At 36.3% G+C, this 12952-nt stretch overlaps 2 protein-coding genes across 4 annotated transcripts; one reads left to right on the top strand and one right to left on the bottom strand.

Moving 5' to 3' along the window:
• Nucleotides 1-336: 336 nt before the first annotated feature.
• Nucleotides 337-4158, top strand: LOC121246553 (pentatricopeptide repeat-containing protein At2g03880, mitochondrial). The gene is made up of 2 exons (XM_041144727.1): nt 337-3274; nt 3593-4158. The coding sequence occupies exon 1, from the start codon at nt 540-542 to the stop codon at nt 2982-2984; it is 2445 nt and encodes an 814-aa protein (XP_041000661.1). The 5' UTR covers nt 337-539; the 3' UTR covers nt 2985-3274; nt 3593-4158.
• Nucleotides 4159-4654: 496 nt separating this feature from the next.
• LOC121246554 (shaggy-related protein kinase epsilon-like) lies at nt 4655-11482 on the bottom strand. Of its 3 annotated transcripts, none has more exons than XM_041144729.1 (14): nt 11308-11482; nt 11086-11200; nt 8823-9077; nt 8477-8569; nt 8151-8210; nt 7732-8004; nt 7403-7477; nt 6879-6935; nt 6651-6791; nt 6181-6231; nt 5990-6085; nt 5816-5899; nt 5122-5224; nt 4655-5041 (listed from the first exon to the last, which is right to left on the bottom strand). In XM_041144729.1, exons 2-14 carry the CDS (start codon nt 11146-11148, stop codon nt 4959-4961), a joined length of 1434 nt encoding a protein of 477 aa, XP_041000663.1. In that variant the 5' UTR covers nt 11149-11200; nt 11308-11482; the 3' UTR covers nt 4655-4958. The 3 variants fall into 3 exon arrangements, with proteins under 3 accessions (XP_041000663.1, XP_041000664.1, XP_041000662.1); XM_041144730.1 differs by having other exon boundaries at nt 11086-11196; nt 11308-11462; XM_041144728.1 differs by having other exon boundaries at nt 11086-11417.
• Between the last annotated feature and the right edge of the window lie 1470 nt (nt 11483-12952).

Here is a 12952-nt window from a genome sequence, read left to right as displayed (position 1 = left end):
GGATCCTGACTGGTTCCGCCCAATGTGTTTCCCTTTTTTTTTTTCATGCATTTTTTTTATCATTTTTAAATAATTCGCAACATCAATAAAAAATATTTATTTAATCATTAAGTAAAAAAAAAAGCCAGTCGATATTCCAATTAAGAAAACCCAGTTGTGGTTTTAGTATTTTCCTTTATCAAATTCCAATAAGTCAAAATCATTTTATCTCATCTAATCTCACTATTCAAACATACAGTTTTTTACAAATTATTTTATCTCATTAATATTTAAAATATCTCATTAATATTCAAAATATCTCATTTCATCACATCTCAGCTTCGACTTAAATTGACGAGTTTACCCATCCACCGACAGAAATATTTCGTTGCAGTGATACTCCCCTTATCTCTCTCAAAAACGCAGATAACATATATACACAAACATATAATACACGCGTGCGGTCGCATTTTTCCTTCTTCTTCTTTTATTTGGATTTTTGAAACTTAAATGTTTACTACTTGGATGAACTCTTCGGAATAGTGGCCGGTGAGCACAAGATGCTTATGATCAAATCAAACTTAGGAACTTTCAGATGCCATAAAGCGTGCCATCAGTTCAGTCCCAGAGATTTAGCCCGGCATGTTCATAGCATAGTGAATTCTAAGCTTGACTCAAACCGGCTACTTTCGAACCGGCTGCTGAATGATTTGTCTAAATCAGGTCGAATTGATGAAGCCCGTAAAATGTTTGATAATATGTTTAATAGGGACGAGTTTAGCTGGAACACAATGATTGCTGCTTATGCGAATTCAGGGAGCTTGGCTGAAGCTAAAAAACTGTTTAATGAGACTCCTAATCGAAGTTCTATTACTTGGTCTTCCCTTATATCCGGGTATTGTCGATATGGTTGTGAAATGGAAGCTTTAGACTTGTTTAGGGAAATGCTGTATGAGGGACAAAAGCTGAGCCAATATACATTGGGTAGTGCTCTAAGGGGGTGCTCGGTATTGGGATTGCTGCAGGGAGGTCAAATCATTCATGGTTACTTAATAAAGATTGGATTCGACTCTAATGTTTTTGTTGTCACTGCTCTTGTTGACATGTATGCAAAGTGCAAGTGCATTTTGGAAGCCGAATATCTTTTTGATACATTGCCTGGGAAGAGAAATCATGTGTTATGGACTGCTATGGTTTCTGGGTACTCCCAAAATGGTGATGAGTTTAAGGCAATTGAGTGTTTCCGAGGCATGCAGGCAGAAGGGGTTGAGTCCAATCAGTTTACATTTCCTAGCATTTTGACTGCTTGTGCATCAGTTTCAGCAGGTGATTTCGGGGCTCAGGTCCATGGATGCATAGTTAGGAGTGGTTTTGGGGCTAATGTGTTTGTTCAAAGTGCATTGGTTAATATGTATGCAAAATGTGGAAACTTGAACAGTGCAAGGAGGGCATTAGAGAATATGGAAATTGATGATGTGGTTTCTTGGAACTCAATGATAGTTGGGTGTGTGAGGCATGGATTTGAACAGGAAGCTCTGTCCTTATTTAAGAAAATGCATGCGAGAGATATGAAAATTGATGATTTTACATATCCATCGGTCCTAAACTCTTTCGCTTCCACGATGGATATGAAAAATGCTAAATGTGTTCATTGTATGATCATCAAGACTGGATTTGAAGCTTATAAGCTCGTGAGCAATGCTCTTGTTGACATGTATGCCAAACAAGGGTACTTAGAATGTGCATTTGAGGTGTTCAGTCGGATGGTAGACAGGGATGTGATCTCATGGACCTCCTTGGTCACAGGGTATGCTCACAATCGCTCTCATGAAGAAGCCATTAAGTTGTTTTGTGATATGAGAACTACAGGAATTTGCCCGGATGAATTTGTGATTGCAAGCATTTTGAGTGCCTGTGCAGAACTGACACTACTAAAATTTGGGCAACAAGTTCACGCAAACTTTATTAAATTTGGACTTGTATCATCTTTGTCAATAGATAATTCCCTTGTCACAATGTATGCAAAATGTGGGTGTATAGAGGATGCTAATGGAGTCTTCAATTCAATGCAAGTTCAGGATGTAGTTACATGGACAGCTTTAATAGTTGGTTATGCACAGAATGGTAGAGGAAAGGATTCCATACAATTTTACAATCGGATGATAGCAAGTGGCACAAAGCCAGACTTCATCACTTTCATTGGCTTACTATTTGCTTGCAGCCATGCTGGTCTTGTTGATGATGGTCGCTGGTTTTTTGAATCAATGAATCGGGTCTTTGGAATAAAACCAGGTGCTGAACACTATGCTTGTATGATTGATCTCTTGGGGCGCTCAGGAAAACTTAATGAGGCCAAGGAATTACTGAATGAAATGGATGTTAAACCAGATGCAACTGTATGGAAGGCACTACTTGCTGCATGTAGAGTACATAGGAATTTAGAGTTGGGAGAGAAGGCTGCAAAGAACCTTTTTGAATTGGAACCCTCAAATGCTGTGCCGTATGTTCTATTATCTAACATGTATTTTTCTGCTGGTAGATGGGAAGATGCTGCAAGAATTCGAAGATTGATGAAATCAATGGGAATCAGTAAGGAGCCAGGTTGCAGTTGGATTGAGCTGAACAGCCATGTGCATAGATTTATGTCGGAAGACAGAGGCCATCCAAGGACAACTGAGATATATTCCAAGATAGATGAGATTATGATACTAATCAAGGAAGCTGGATATGTGCCGGACATGAATTTTGCACTTCATGACATGGATGAGGAGGGCAAGGAGCTTGGTCTAGCTTATCACAGCGAGAAGTTAGCCATTGCTTTCGGGATTCTCACTGTGCCACCTGGAGCACCTATACGAATTTTTAAGAATCTTCGGGTTTGTGGGGATTGTCATACTGCTATGAAATATATATCAAGAGTATTTCTTCGGCATATTATTTTGAGGGATTCAAACTGTTTTCATCATTTTAGAGATGGAAATTGTTCTTGTGGGGACTATTGGTAGGAATTCCATCTCAGCGTTGGCTCCCATCCAGTCTCCTACGAGGAGCGCCTAATTAAATCACCAACTATCGGTGCTCTCACTATGGAATTTTTATCTGCAACATTACACTCTCAAGATTGAGACCACTAAACACATTCTTCTTTGCCTTGATGCCAATATTTAGAACAGAAATTATCATTTCTTTTTTGTTTGAAAAGATTTTTGACACAGACGAAATATGGAAGTGCTGGAACCTGTGAAATTTGCAGACCCCTGCCCCATGACACTCGAGTGAAAGATTGATTTAGCAGGTAATACGAAACTCCTATCCATAATAGCCATGATATGAAACGTCTCAATTGAGCTCTTGGACCTCGGTCCTCCATGGGTAACTTACCTTATGTGGCTGCCTTGTTATATGGTAGTACCTAATAATCAATAGTGAGTAATTTGCCATTTTGAACTCCTTCCAACTGCTAGATGGAAAATTTTTCACCCTCATTGTAAGTTGTCTCAATTAGCCATGGCTTGATTGGAAAGTGCAATTTTAGCCCAGCAACGTTTGTTCTATTACATTTTGGTTTTGCACGTTGCATTGAATTTGATCATATACTCCACCTCTTCTGCAGGCTCCCCTTGGTTCCTTTGAGTTTCAGTCTTGTGGATGTGCTGCTCAAGCAAATGCGGTAGCTGAACTCATGATCTGTGTAGACCTAGGGGGAACACTCATTGTTTATGGCTCGAACTACCTGGGTATCTAATTATTCTTTGCTCCCTATGCTTTCATTCTAGCGTCTATAGGGACCCAGAGCATCAACTTCGCATTTGGAGTTCGTAGATCCGGGATTACAACTGTCAAGGTAATGCAACATGCTGGAACTGACTTGACACAAGATCCACTGCTTCAGCCTTCAGGGGCCATTCGCATGTGAAATATCTGGAAATTGTAGGCTGATAAGATCTCCACTGTCACACAAAAGTAGCAGGTAATTTTAATCTTCCATCTTTGATACTTGTACGACATGATTTAGATTTATCTCAAGTCTGAGCACTTGGGAGTTGGGACCTCCATAGGCAAGTTTTTATCTACTGACTTGTCTTCTATATTACCTAATAGTATATATTCAGTAATCTGCCATTTTGAACTCTCCTGCACTGCTTAAAGGACAATTATAGTCAAACTATTCCTGACCCTCATGGTAATTCTGTTTCTAGTAAGCCATATCTTGCTTGAATTAAATCTCATGATAATGTACGAGCTCCAAATAGACAAATTTTGCACAATCCTTTTGTAATAAAGTAATCCCACCATGAAAATATACTAAAAAAAAAATCCGGGGCGTTGACAACCTGAACAAAGATTCTCTTTCATTTCACTCGAAGTAAACATTTTGCAGTGCAACCATGTTAGATGTTATTACAAGCTAGGCAACACTGACAATTAGACTTTCCTAAAATTATAAATTGCAAGGAAGTGGCAAGATTATAAACTATAATCGAGTTACTCAGTTCTGGTGCTAAACTTCCAGCTATTCTTCCTCCAGAAGTAATACAAATGTATCTCTTTTCTATTTTTTTGGTACCTGATTATTTCAAACCTCATACCCCACAAAAACTTGGGTAAAAGTGATCATTTTTTCTGTAGATATATGGATTGCTCTGTAACAACAAAAGGAGTAGGCAGTATACACTAAGAAAAAATCATCCTAGTTTATCTAATATCATTCGTGTTAGTTTCCATTTCAAATACCCATAAACCATATATGACAAGATAACATAATCGAAAGTCAAGGCACACAATTTTACATCATTAAATTGCAATTTCAACCTCATTCAAGCAATTCTACTCCCTCCACCTGCAGATCCATCACATCCTCGATGAATAATCTGACAGCCCCTAGACTTTCCCACCCCCTTGGTTCTGTCATCAATAATAACTCTCAAGACCAAAGGCAGTGTATCTTGGGCTATTGGTGCAGGGTATAGCATAGTTCTTCAGGCAACTGTGCATCCAAAACGGTTACTTGCAGGCTCAGGTATGAGGCGATGACGCAGTTCGGCAGATACACCAGTCAATTCTGTGACGGATTTTGGCATCAGCACTAATGAGGAACCTTAAGCAATGTATGAAGGGAAAGAAAGCTGAAGACCAACTTACCTTGAGCTGTAAAATCGAACAAAGGAGGTAACGCTCGCCCATTAGGCAAACATGCATTTGGATCCCTCAGGTCATCAAAGAAGGGATGAGTGCATGCCTCCAACTGAAACATGAGATGTAAGTTATGATATTGCCAAAAAAAGTGATCTATATATTCTCAACAATGAGATAACTTTTTTTTTTTTCTTTTTATAAGTAAACAATGAGATGACCTTGACAATGAGACCATATGTGAAACTCACCACATTACATAGTATATATGTTTGTGTGTGTACCCCAATTAGATGAAAGAAGATTAACCCATACAGGCATATGCCTATTCGCAGTAGCCTCTTGACCAAAGGAACCATTCTACAACTTCCTAAGAAAGCTGTAGAGTGTAGCCAAGTTTCACCCAAAATAAAAAAAATGTCCCAAATTGTTAAGGGAAGACAAAATTTAGACTACACCGTATATTTACTGAACCATCGTTAAGAAGATGCCCAAAAAACCATTTGACAAACGAGTAGTGCCATTTGAAGGCTTTTACACCACACACCATCCACATGGCATAATTTGATTTGTAAAATTCAAATTTTAAAATTTATCTTCCAAATTACATTATGCCACGTTGATGGTGTGTGATATAAAGGCCTTCAAATAGAATTTTCCTTGATAAAATTTAGGAGAAAAATAGAGTAATTAATTTTCTTACAGCAGTGCAACGTAGACTAGGTGAATACTGGAGCAGCCTTGACACAAGATCCACCGCTTCAGGTGGCATTCGCTTGTGAAATATCTGAAAATTGTATGGTAATAAGATTTTCCACTTTCACAAGAAAGTACATTTTCCATCAATGACGAAGAAATGCCAAAATTTCTAGCAAACCTTGTGCCACGGGTGAGCTTTAATTTGAGGGAACTTAAACTCATTGTAATTCGGATTCATGCACTTGATTTCTTCCCTGGTCGGTGTCCCCAGAATCTAATGTGATACGGCCAAAAATGAAGAAAAGTGTTGAGATAATCCAAAACAGTAGCATAGTAGTAAAGAAGAGAAATAACAAGTAGATAGTACACCTTAATGATCTCGACCAACTGATAAACACCACTTTCACCAGGAAACAGTGGCTGTAAACCAGGTAAACATTAGAACTGGACATGCAGCTTATTTGAAAAGAACCCAAATATCTAAAAACTTCATAACAAAAGAACAAGTGCTTTCTCCATTAAATGGTTGCTAAACCCCCAAATAAAAGGCATGGGTGGAAATGCACAAACTACTAGAGATGTAAAATACAAGTTGTGATAGGAAAGCACTCTTTGCTCACTAAAAAATTGAAATTATACATGTTCCAACAACTTCTGGAAGTTGAACAGAAAGATATTATTTCTACGGTAAGTGCTGCAAAGAACATCTCTGCATGTACTGCAGGCATGAGTGAAGGAAAGGAGAAATTGAAATGAACTAAAATCTTATACTTATGTTTTGATGATTAAACATGTCACCCAAGTTCAGGAAATAAAAAAAATCACATTTATACACCCACCTGTCCTAGAAGAAGCTCAGCAAGGACACAACCAACTGACCACATATCAATTGCGGTTGTGTATTCTGTGGCCCCAAATATAAGTTCTGGGGCCCTATAATATCGAGAGCAAATATATGATATATTTGGTTCACCTGGCACCTAAATGTCAAAATGAATTTCATGAGTTGCCACATTTATTTCTGAAATCCTTTTGAGAAAGGAAAGAAAAGAGAAGGAAGAGCATACCAGCATCTTTGCACTGCCAAAATCACATATCTTTAACTGATGATTGTGGGGATTGACCTGCAGCAAGCTTTACAAACCTTAACCCCAGTATTGCTTGACATTGTACAGTATCAAGAGTTCAAACAAAATGACAACTAATAACCAAACAAATAAACATTTACCAACGAGCGTTGTATGACATCAAAATTACATTCCCTGCAATCCTAGAAAGTGCATGATAAAAGTCCCAGTGAAAGAGTCTAGGCGAAGCACTGACATATTACATTTAAAAACCCTCCTTATGTAGAAACATTTTCAAGTCCAGCCAAATCTTTATGACAAACACAAACACCATTTATAGTTTCTGACAGCAGCCATATTCTAAAATCAAGAAATCCAAAGGAAAGCTACACTATCAACTCACACTAAAGTTTCATGATTAATTCGATCAGTTCATAATTACACTAAAATAAGTATAGAAACTGAGACTGATAATTTCCTCATGCTGGTATCAAACTGATGAAACAAGAGGAAGAACATCTTACCAGTAGATTCTGTGGCTTAATGTCACGATGACATACTCCAACGACACGATGCAAGTAATTTAGTGCACGACAAATCTACAAAGACAAAACAGGAAAAAAAAACACATTTTGAAGGATAAATACACCAAAAACAACCAAGTGATTATTTTTTTTTTATACAAGTAAACGATTGTATTGATAAGAATAGGCATAGCCCAAGTACGCAAGATGGTATACAAGAGGTAACACCTATCTATGAAGCAACAATGGAAAAAACAACCAAGTGATTATCTGCTATATCTATCAAAAGAATCTCACTGCAGAGGTAAATGCAAAGTTACATTGTTCACCTGGTATGCATAAAGTTGTACATAGATGATAGGCATATTTTGGTTCATCTTGATATACTGCTTTGATACTCTGTAGACAGTTTCGGATATATACTCCAGGACAAGGTTAAGGTACAACTCATCTTTTTCTGTGGTTGAAAAGAAACAGTGCTTCAGTTGAACAACATTAGGATGGTCGAGTACACGCATAATCTGAAGTTCCCTATTCTTATATCTCCTATCCTGCAGCACCTTTTTTATTGCAACTGCTTCACCTGTTTCCAGGCACTTGGCCTGCAACAGATATACATCAAATGAGTGCGTAAGAGTAAATGTCAACATCTTTTATGAATAAAAATACAAAATACATGAGTGCGCACAATTAATTAAAACATCAGTATGGATCCATGAACACAAGCAGATAAAACTAGTATAAGCACCTGAAAGACAACACCAAATGAACCAGTGCCAACCACACGCTCTGCCATGTACGAGATTGTCTGAAACCAGGTAAAAAACAAATCATTAAGACCTTTGTAAATGGATGAACCAGTGCACACCGCCCAGACGCCCCCCCAACCCCCCAAAAAAATTAATAATAATAAAAGTAAAATACAAGGGATTTCACCACAATGACAAGCCCAAGAAATTTATGGGAATGAATACATACACCATGAGAATCCCATATTGATCCAGATGGACAATGAATAAAAACAGTAAAGGGAAGCCCAAAAAATGCAGCAATGAACAGGAGATATCAAGTCACCTGTTTTGGTTGTCCATTTCGACCAGCTACTGTAGTTGCAATTATCTGACCAGTTTCTGTTCCATTACCATTCACAACAGCAGCTTCCAAATCCTGCATGATGCAGAACTGTTTCTATCATGGTTGTTACAAAGATTACGCAGGATCAATCAGATTAATAGTATCAATCCTGTATAAGGTCATTTAAGGGATTGATAGTTATGTCTGTGTGTGTGTGTGTGTGTTATAATTTTTTGATGTATATATATATATATAAATATATAGCAGCATGATATAGATCAAAATAAATTAGAAAACTGCATATGGAGAAGGAAGAAGCAGATTAATTCAAACAACAAAAAATTACCTTTTCATCATGGTTGTTGGCTTTCTCATCTCTAATTCTCATTTCATGCATTTCTTTAGGAAGCTGTTCATAACTGGACTTTTCTTTTCTAGCCATTGAAGATATATCAGACACGCTTGCAGCAGTTTCCAGTGATGTAGAAGCCATGTGCTGCTCCAGACCCGTGGCACATCTCACTAATCTATTTCGTTCCTCGTTATCCAAGCGCTCAGTCTCTTGATCAAACTTTGCTCTCTTGGAGCTAGAATCCCCACCCTAAAGGTAAACAATTTATATTGGAGATTAAAAATTAGACATGAGAAGTTAATGATGTACCTAAGATATAATAGATCATGAGAAATAGAGCCCACATAGCCCCTATTCTCTCTCAAATCTAATAAACCTCACTGCACATCACTTGTTTCTTACACATTATGACATTTGGGAAAAACAACAGGAAGCAACATAAACTAAAGGGAGCCATTAATACAACATAAACGTACAAGAACAGTTAGCCAATTAGTAAGTTATAACTGCTTCATGTGAAGATGCAGTTAAACTGACCTTTTGAGCTGCATTTGTCACTTTGTCAGAGCTATCGACCTCATAATAAATCCCTCAAGGATAGACTAAAACATTGTATAATCCTAATAATTTAAAAGGCATTATAGGCCAAAAGTCAAAAAATGCTCCCTGCAGCTAATATAATTGTTATGAGCAGTTGATTTCCATAAACCAAATGCCTCATCCATCTAGCACTGTAATGGGTACATTCTCCAGCAGGCATAAGAAAAATCTGTGGTCCTAGTTCAAAAAATGAATTTCCATGACCTTTTTCCTAAAATGCGAATCCACGCCCCCCAAGAGTTAATAAGACATTCATTTGCGTAATGCTTCATCATTAACCCTTCACTAAAATGCAAAACCACACCAACCCCACCAAAAAAATACAAACAAAGCATTGCATGTGCATTAGGAAAGAAACAATAATGGTGATTTGACCTCTAACTAATCTAATCGTGATAGTCTTTGGCAGAAGGAAGCTACTAAAGCATAGGTTACTGTCAACCAGTGTTTTAAATTTCGTACCGTACCGGCCAGTATGGCCAAAATATTTCATTTCTATAGTGTAGCCGGTACAGAGAATGGTATAGTTTCATACCAGTCAGAATTTCAGCCGTTTCGGCTGGTACCAACCGATATTTAGGCTTGTACCGGCCTATATTTCAGCCTTTACTTTTTTCATCTTTTTTTTTTTTCATTTCTTCAAACTACAAGCTCATTTTTTGACCCCCTAATTCAGACCAGACTATTTATAATTTAGATATATATATATTTATATATAATTTATATATATTTATATATATAATTATTCATATATAGACTATTCCAAAACAGTACCAGTAACGAAATATCTCATTTCAATGCTTCGAACGAAACGGTATTCAAAACATTGCTGTCAACTACACCAATTACCTATGGTCAACTGCACCAATTATAGAACTAAATCTCATCCTCGTGCAACAAAACATCATCAAAATCTCACAGGAATTATCATTAGCATCGAGTTTATGAGGACCTTGTGCAGATACAAGCGTTTCGACAACAATATCAGATAATCCAATACTTCGTAATAACAAAGCACCAAATGAATTTCAAACACATTTTGGGGAAAAATAGAAACTACAACACCACAGTTTGGAACATAATTTAAAAAATATACCATCAAATTTGTCATATTTTTCCTTTTTTTCTTGTTGGGTTTTATCCATTAAAATAATGCCATATTGCATCCCAGATACTGGTTGATTTCTGTCCCCAAAAATATTGGGAAACAAAACCAACACAAAGGTATTAACAGTCCTGCCATACATCAAATAACACAACCCCAAAAAACCGAGCCCAAAAAGAAAAGAGAAAAAAAAAAATAAAACAGCTGGAGGTGAACCGATTTCCCTGAGAAAGAATGTCAAGGGATAAGAGAGAAAATAAAAATAAAAAAATTCTTAACGAGAAGAAAAACAAAAGTTTTCGAAAAACATTAGATTAGAAATACACGAAAAAGCCTGAAATACACATTAGCCACCTCAAACAAAAAAAAAAAAAAGCATCACCCAGATTCAAATATCCAAAAACATAAAATCCATTATTCTCCTATCCTGCCCACTCGCTTACCTCCATTTTCTTGGAAACCAAACACAGATTAAGCCAAGTAAGAGTAGAAAACGTAACGATATTTTCTTAAAAGCAGGAACAAAAAGAAGGGAAAAAAAGGGGGACTTACAGGATCAGACGAAATAGAAGTGCGACCCGAAGCAAAGCTCTTTAGCCGGCGCATCACATTCATGGTTGGAACCCTAATTCCAACTCAATCTCCTCCCACTTCCTCCGGCCTCTACCTTCAAGAAAATAAAAATCAACACCCCCAGTCCTAACTCCTAACAAAAAGAACACAATTCCCAAAAAAAAGAATAATAATAATATCAAGAAGAGAGAGATATTCAACTCTCCGTCTCCTCTCCCTCTCTCTCTCTCTCCTCCTAAACACCGAACAAAGAAAATGGGAGAGAAGATTTTTGAAAAGCACAGCAACGGCTCCACAATCATCAAAAAAGCAAAAAAAAAAAAAAAAAAAAAAAACTGAACCCCTCTCTATCTGTGTGTCCGTCTGGCTCATTGAGCGAAAAATCTCCACGTGGCTTCTTGAAAAGCGCTTCGATTACGTTTTTTGTACTGCGGTCAAACGAGGATTTCTGCCCGTCGATGTAACATTACCCTATCGGAAAAAGCTTGGAACCGATGAACTGGCTCCCAAATAGACCTATATTTATATTTTTTTTTTATTAAGTAAAGAAATGATTATTAATAAATTTTTATATTTTTAAAAAGATTTAAAAAATATTTAAAGAATATGTGAAAAAAAAATTACAATAATCGGTCCAAACTATACCGACTCATTATTATCTGGAACAATAAGAAAATAACTAGGTAGTAGGGATTATTCGTCAGTTAAAAAAAAAAAAAAAAAGCAAAATCAATATTTTCACTTTGATTTTTGAAGTTGGGCTAGCCTAATGATGTATATTTATGAAATCAAATATGATGTCACATGTTAATAAAAAAATCATTCATTTTTAAACAACTAAAAAATTAAAATTAAAGTTAAAGAATTAAAAACAAATAAGAGAGTTGCAATCTGCAACCAAATCTCACCTTCAGACGGGGGTGGCTTAGCTGCACTAGGGAGGCTTGTATGTTATGGCGCAAACCACCTCCATACCTTAATATTTTTGTTTTGAACATATGGGAGAGAGAGAAATATTAGGGACACAAAGGAATCTTACAAATTGACGTAATACTTTGTCACATCAATTTTTTTCTCTCTCTCTTTCCCCGCATCTTGGGGTGTAGCCGGTGGGGTTCGGTCCGATTTTAGATAAATTTTAAAACCGAATCAATATATACTAGTTATGAAAATTTAAGAATCGATACGAATTGATTTATCACCTAAATTGAAACTTTCAGTTTTTCTAGTTTTGGTCCAGGTTCAATTTTTTTGCTTTACCATTTACATGTGTGGTACTACATAAGTTAAAACTTGAGAGCCGATTCCTCTAATGCTCGTTCTCCTTAAAAGTAAGTTTATATTGATAACTTAATATTAATATTTATGTTTAAACTAGAAATTTCATATTATATTAATTTTATGTTATATCAAATGTTATATTAAAAATTACAAGATTAATTTTATGTTGTATCAACTGTTATAAGATTATAGACATGAATAAAAAATTTAAAAATATAATATATATAATTTCATGTTATCTTAATAGACATGAAAATTAAAATCTCACGTTATTAATTAGTAATTTAGCATATAATATATATATATAACATAACATAAAAAATATTTTATATATAATATAAAAGTTAAAATATATATATATACCGGTCCAATTTGGTTCAAACAGATTTTTAAAATATGAAAACCGACCTATTTCGGCCCGGTTTCGATTCTTAAGAACCAGTACCAAACTGGACCCGTTACGAACCAGGCTAAACCAACCAGTTCGGTTCGTTCAACCGGTTTTCCAGTTTTTTTTACTCTCCTACTTGTGTCCATCCATTTCCCCATTTCCCTTCCCATAGTC

The sequence above is a fragment of the Juglans microcarpa x Juglans regia genome, chromosome 1S (assembly GCF_004785595.1).
Source record: "Juglans microcarpa x Juglans regia isolate MS1-56 chromosome 1S, Jm3101_v1.0, whole genome shotgun sequence".
NCBI lineage: Eukaryota > Viridiplantae > Streptophyta > Magnoliopsida > Fagales > Juglandaceae > Juglans > Juglans microcarpa x Juglans regia.
The sequence above is the reverse complement of the archived record's forward strand: the minus strand, read 5'-3'. Positions and strand labels throughout refer to the sequence as shown.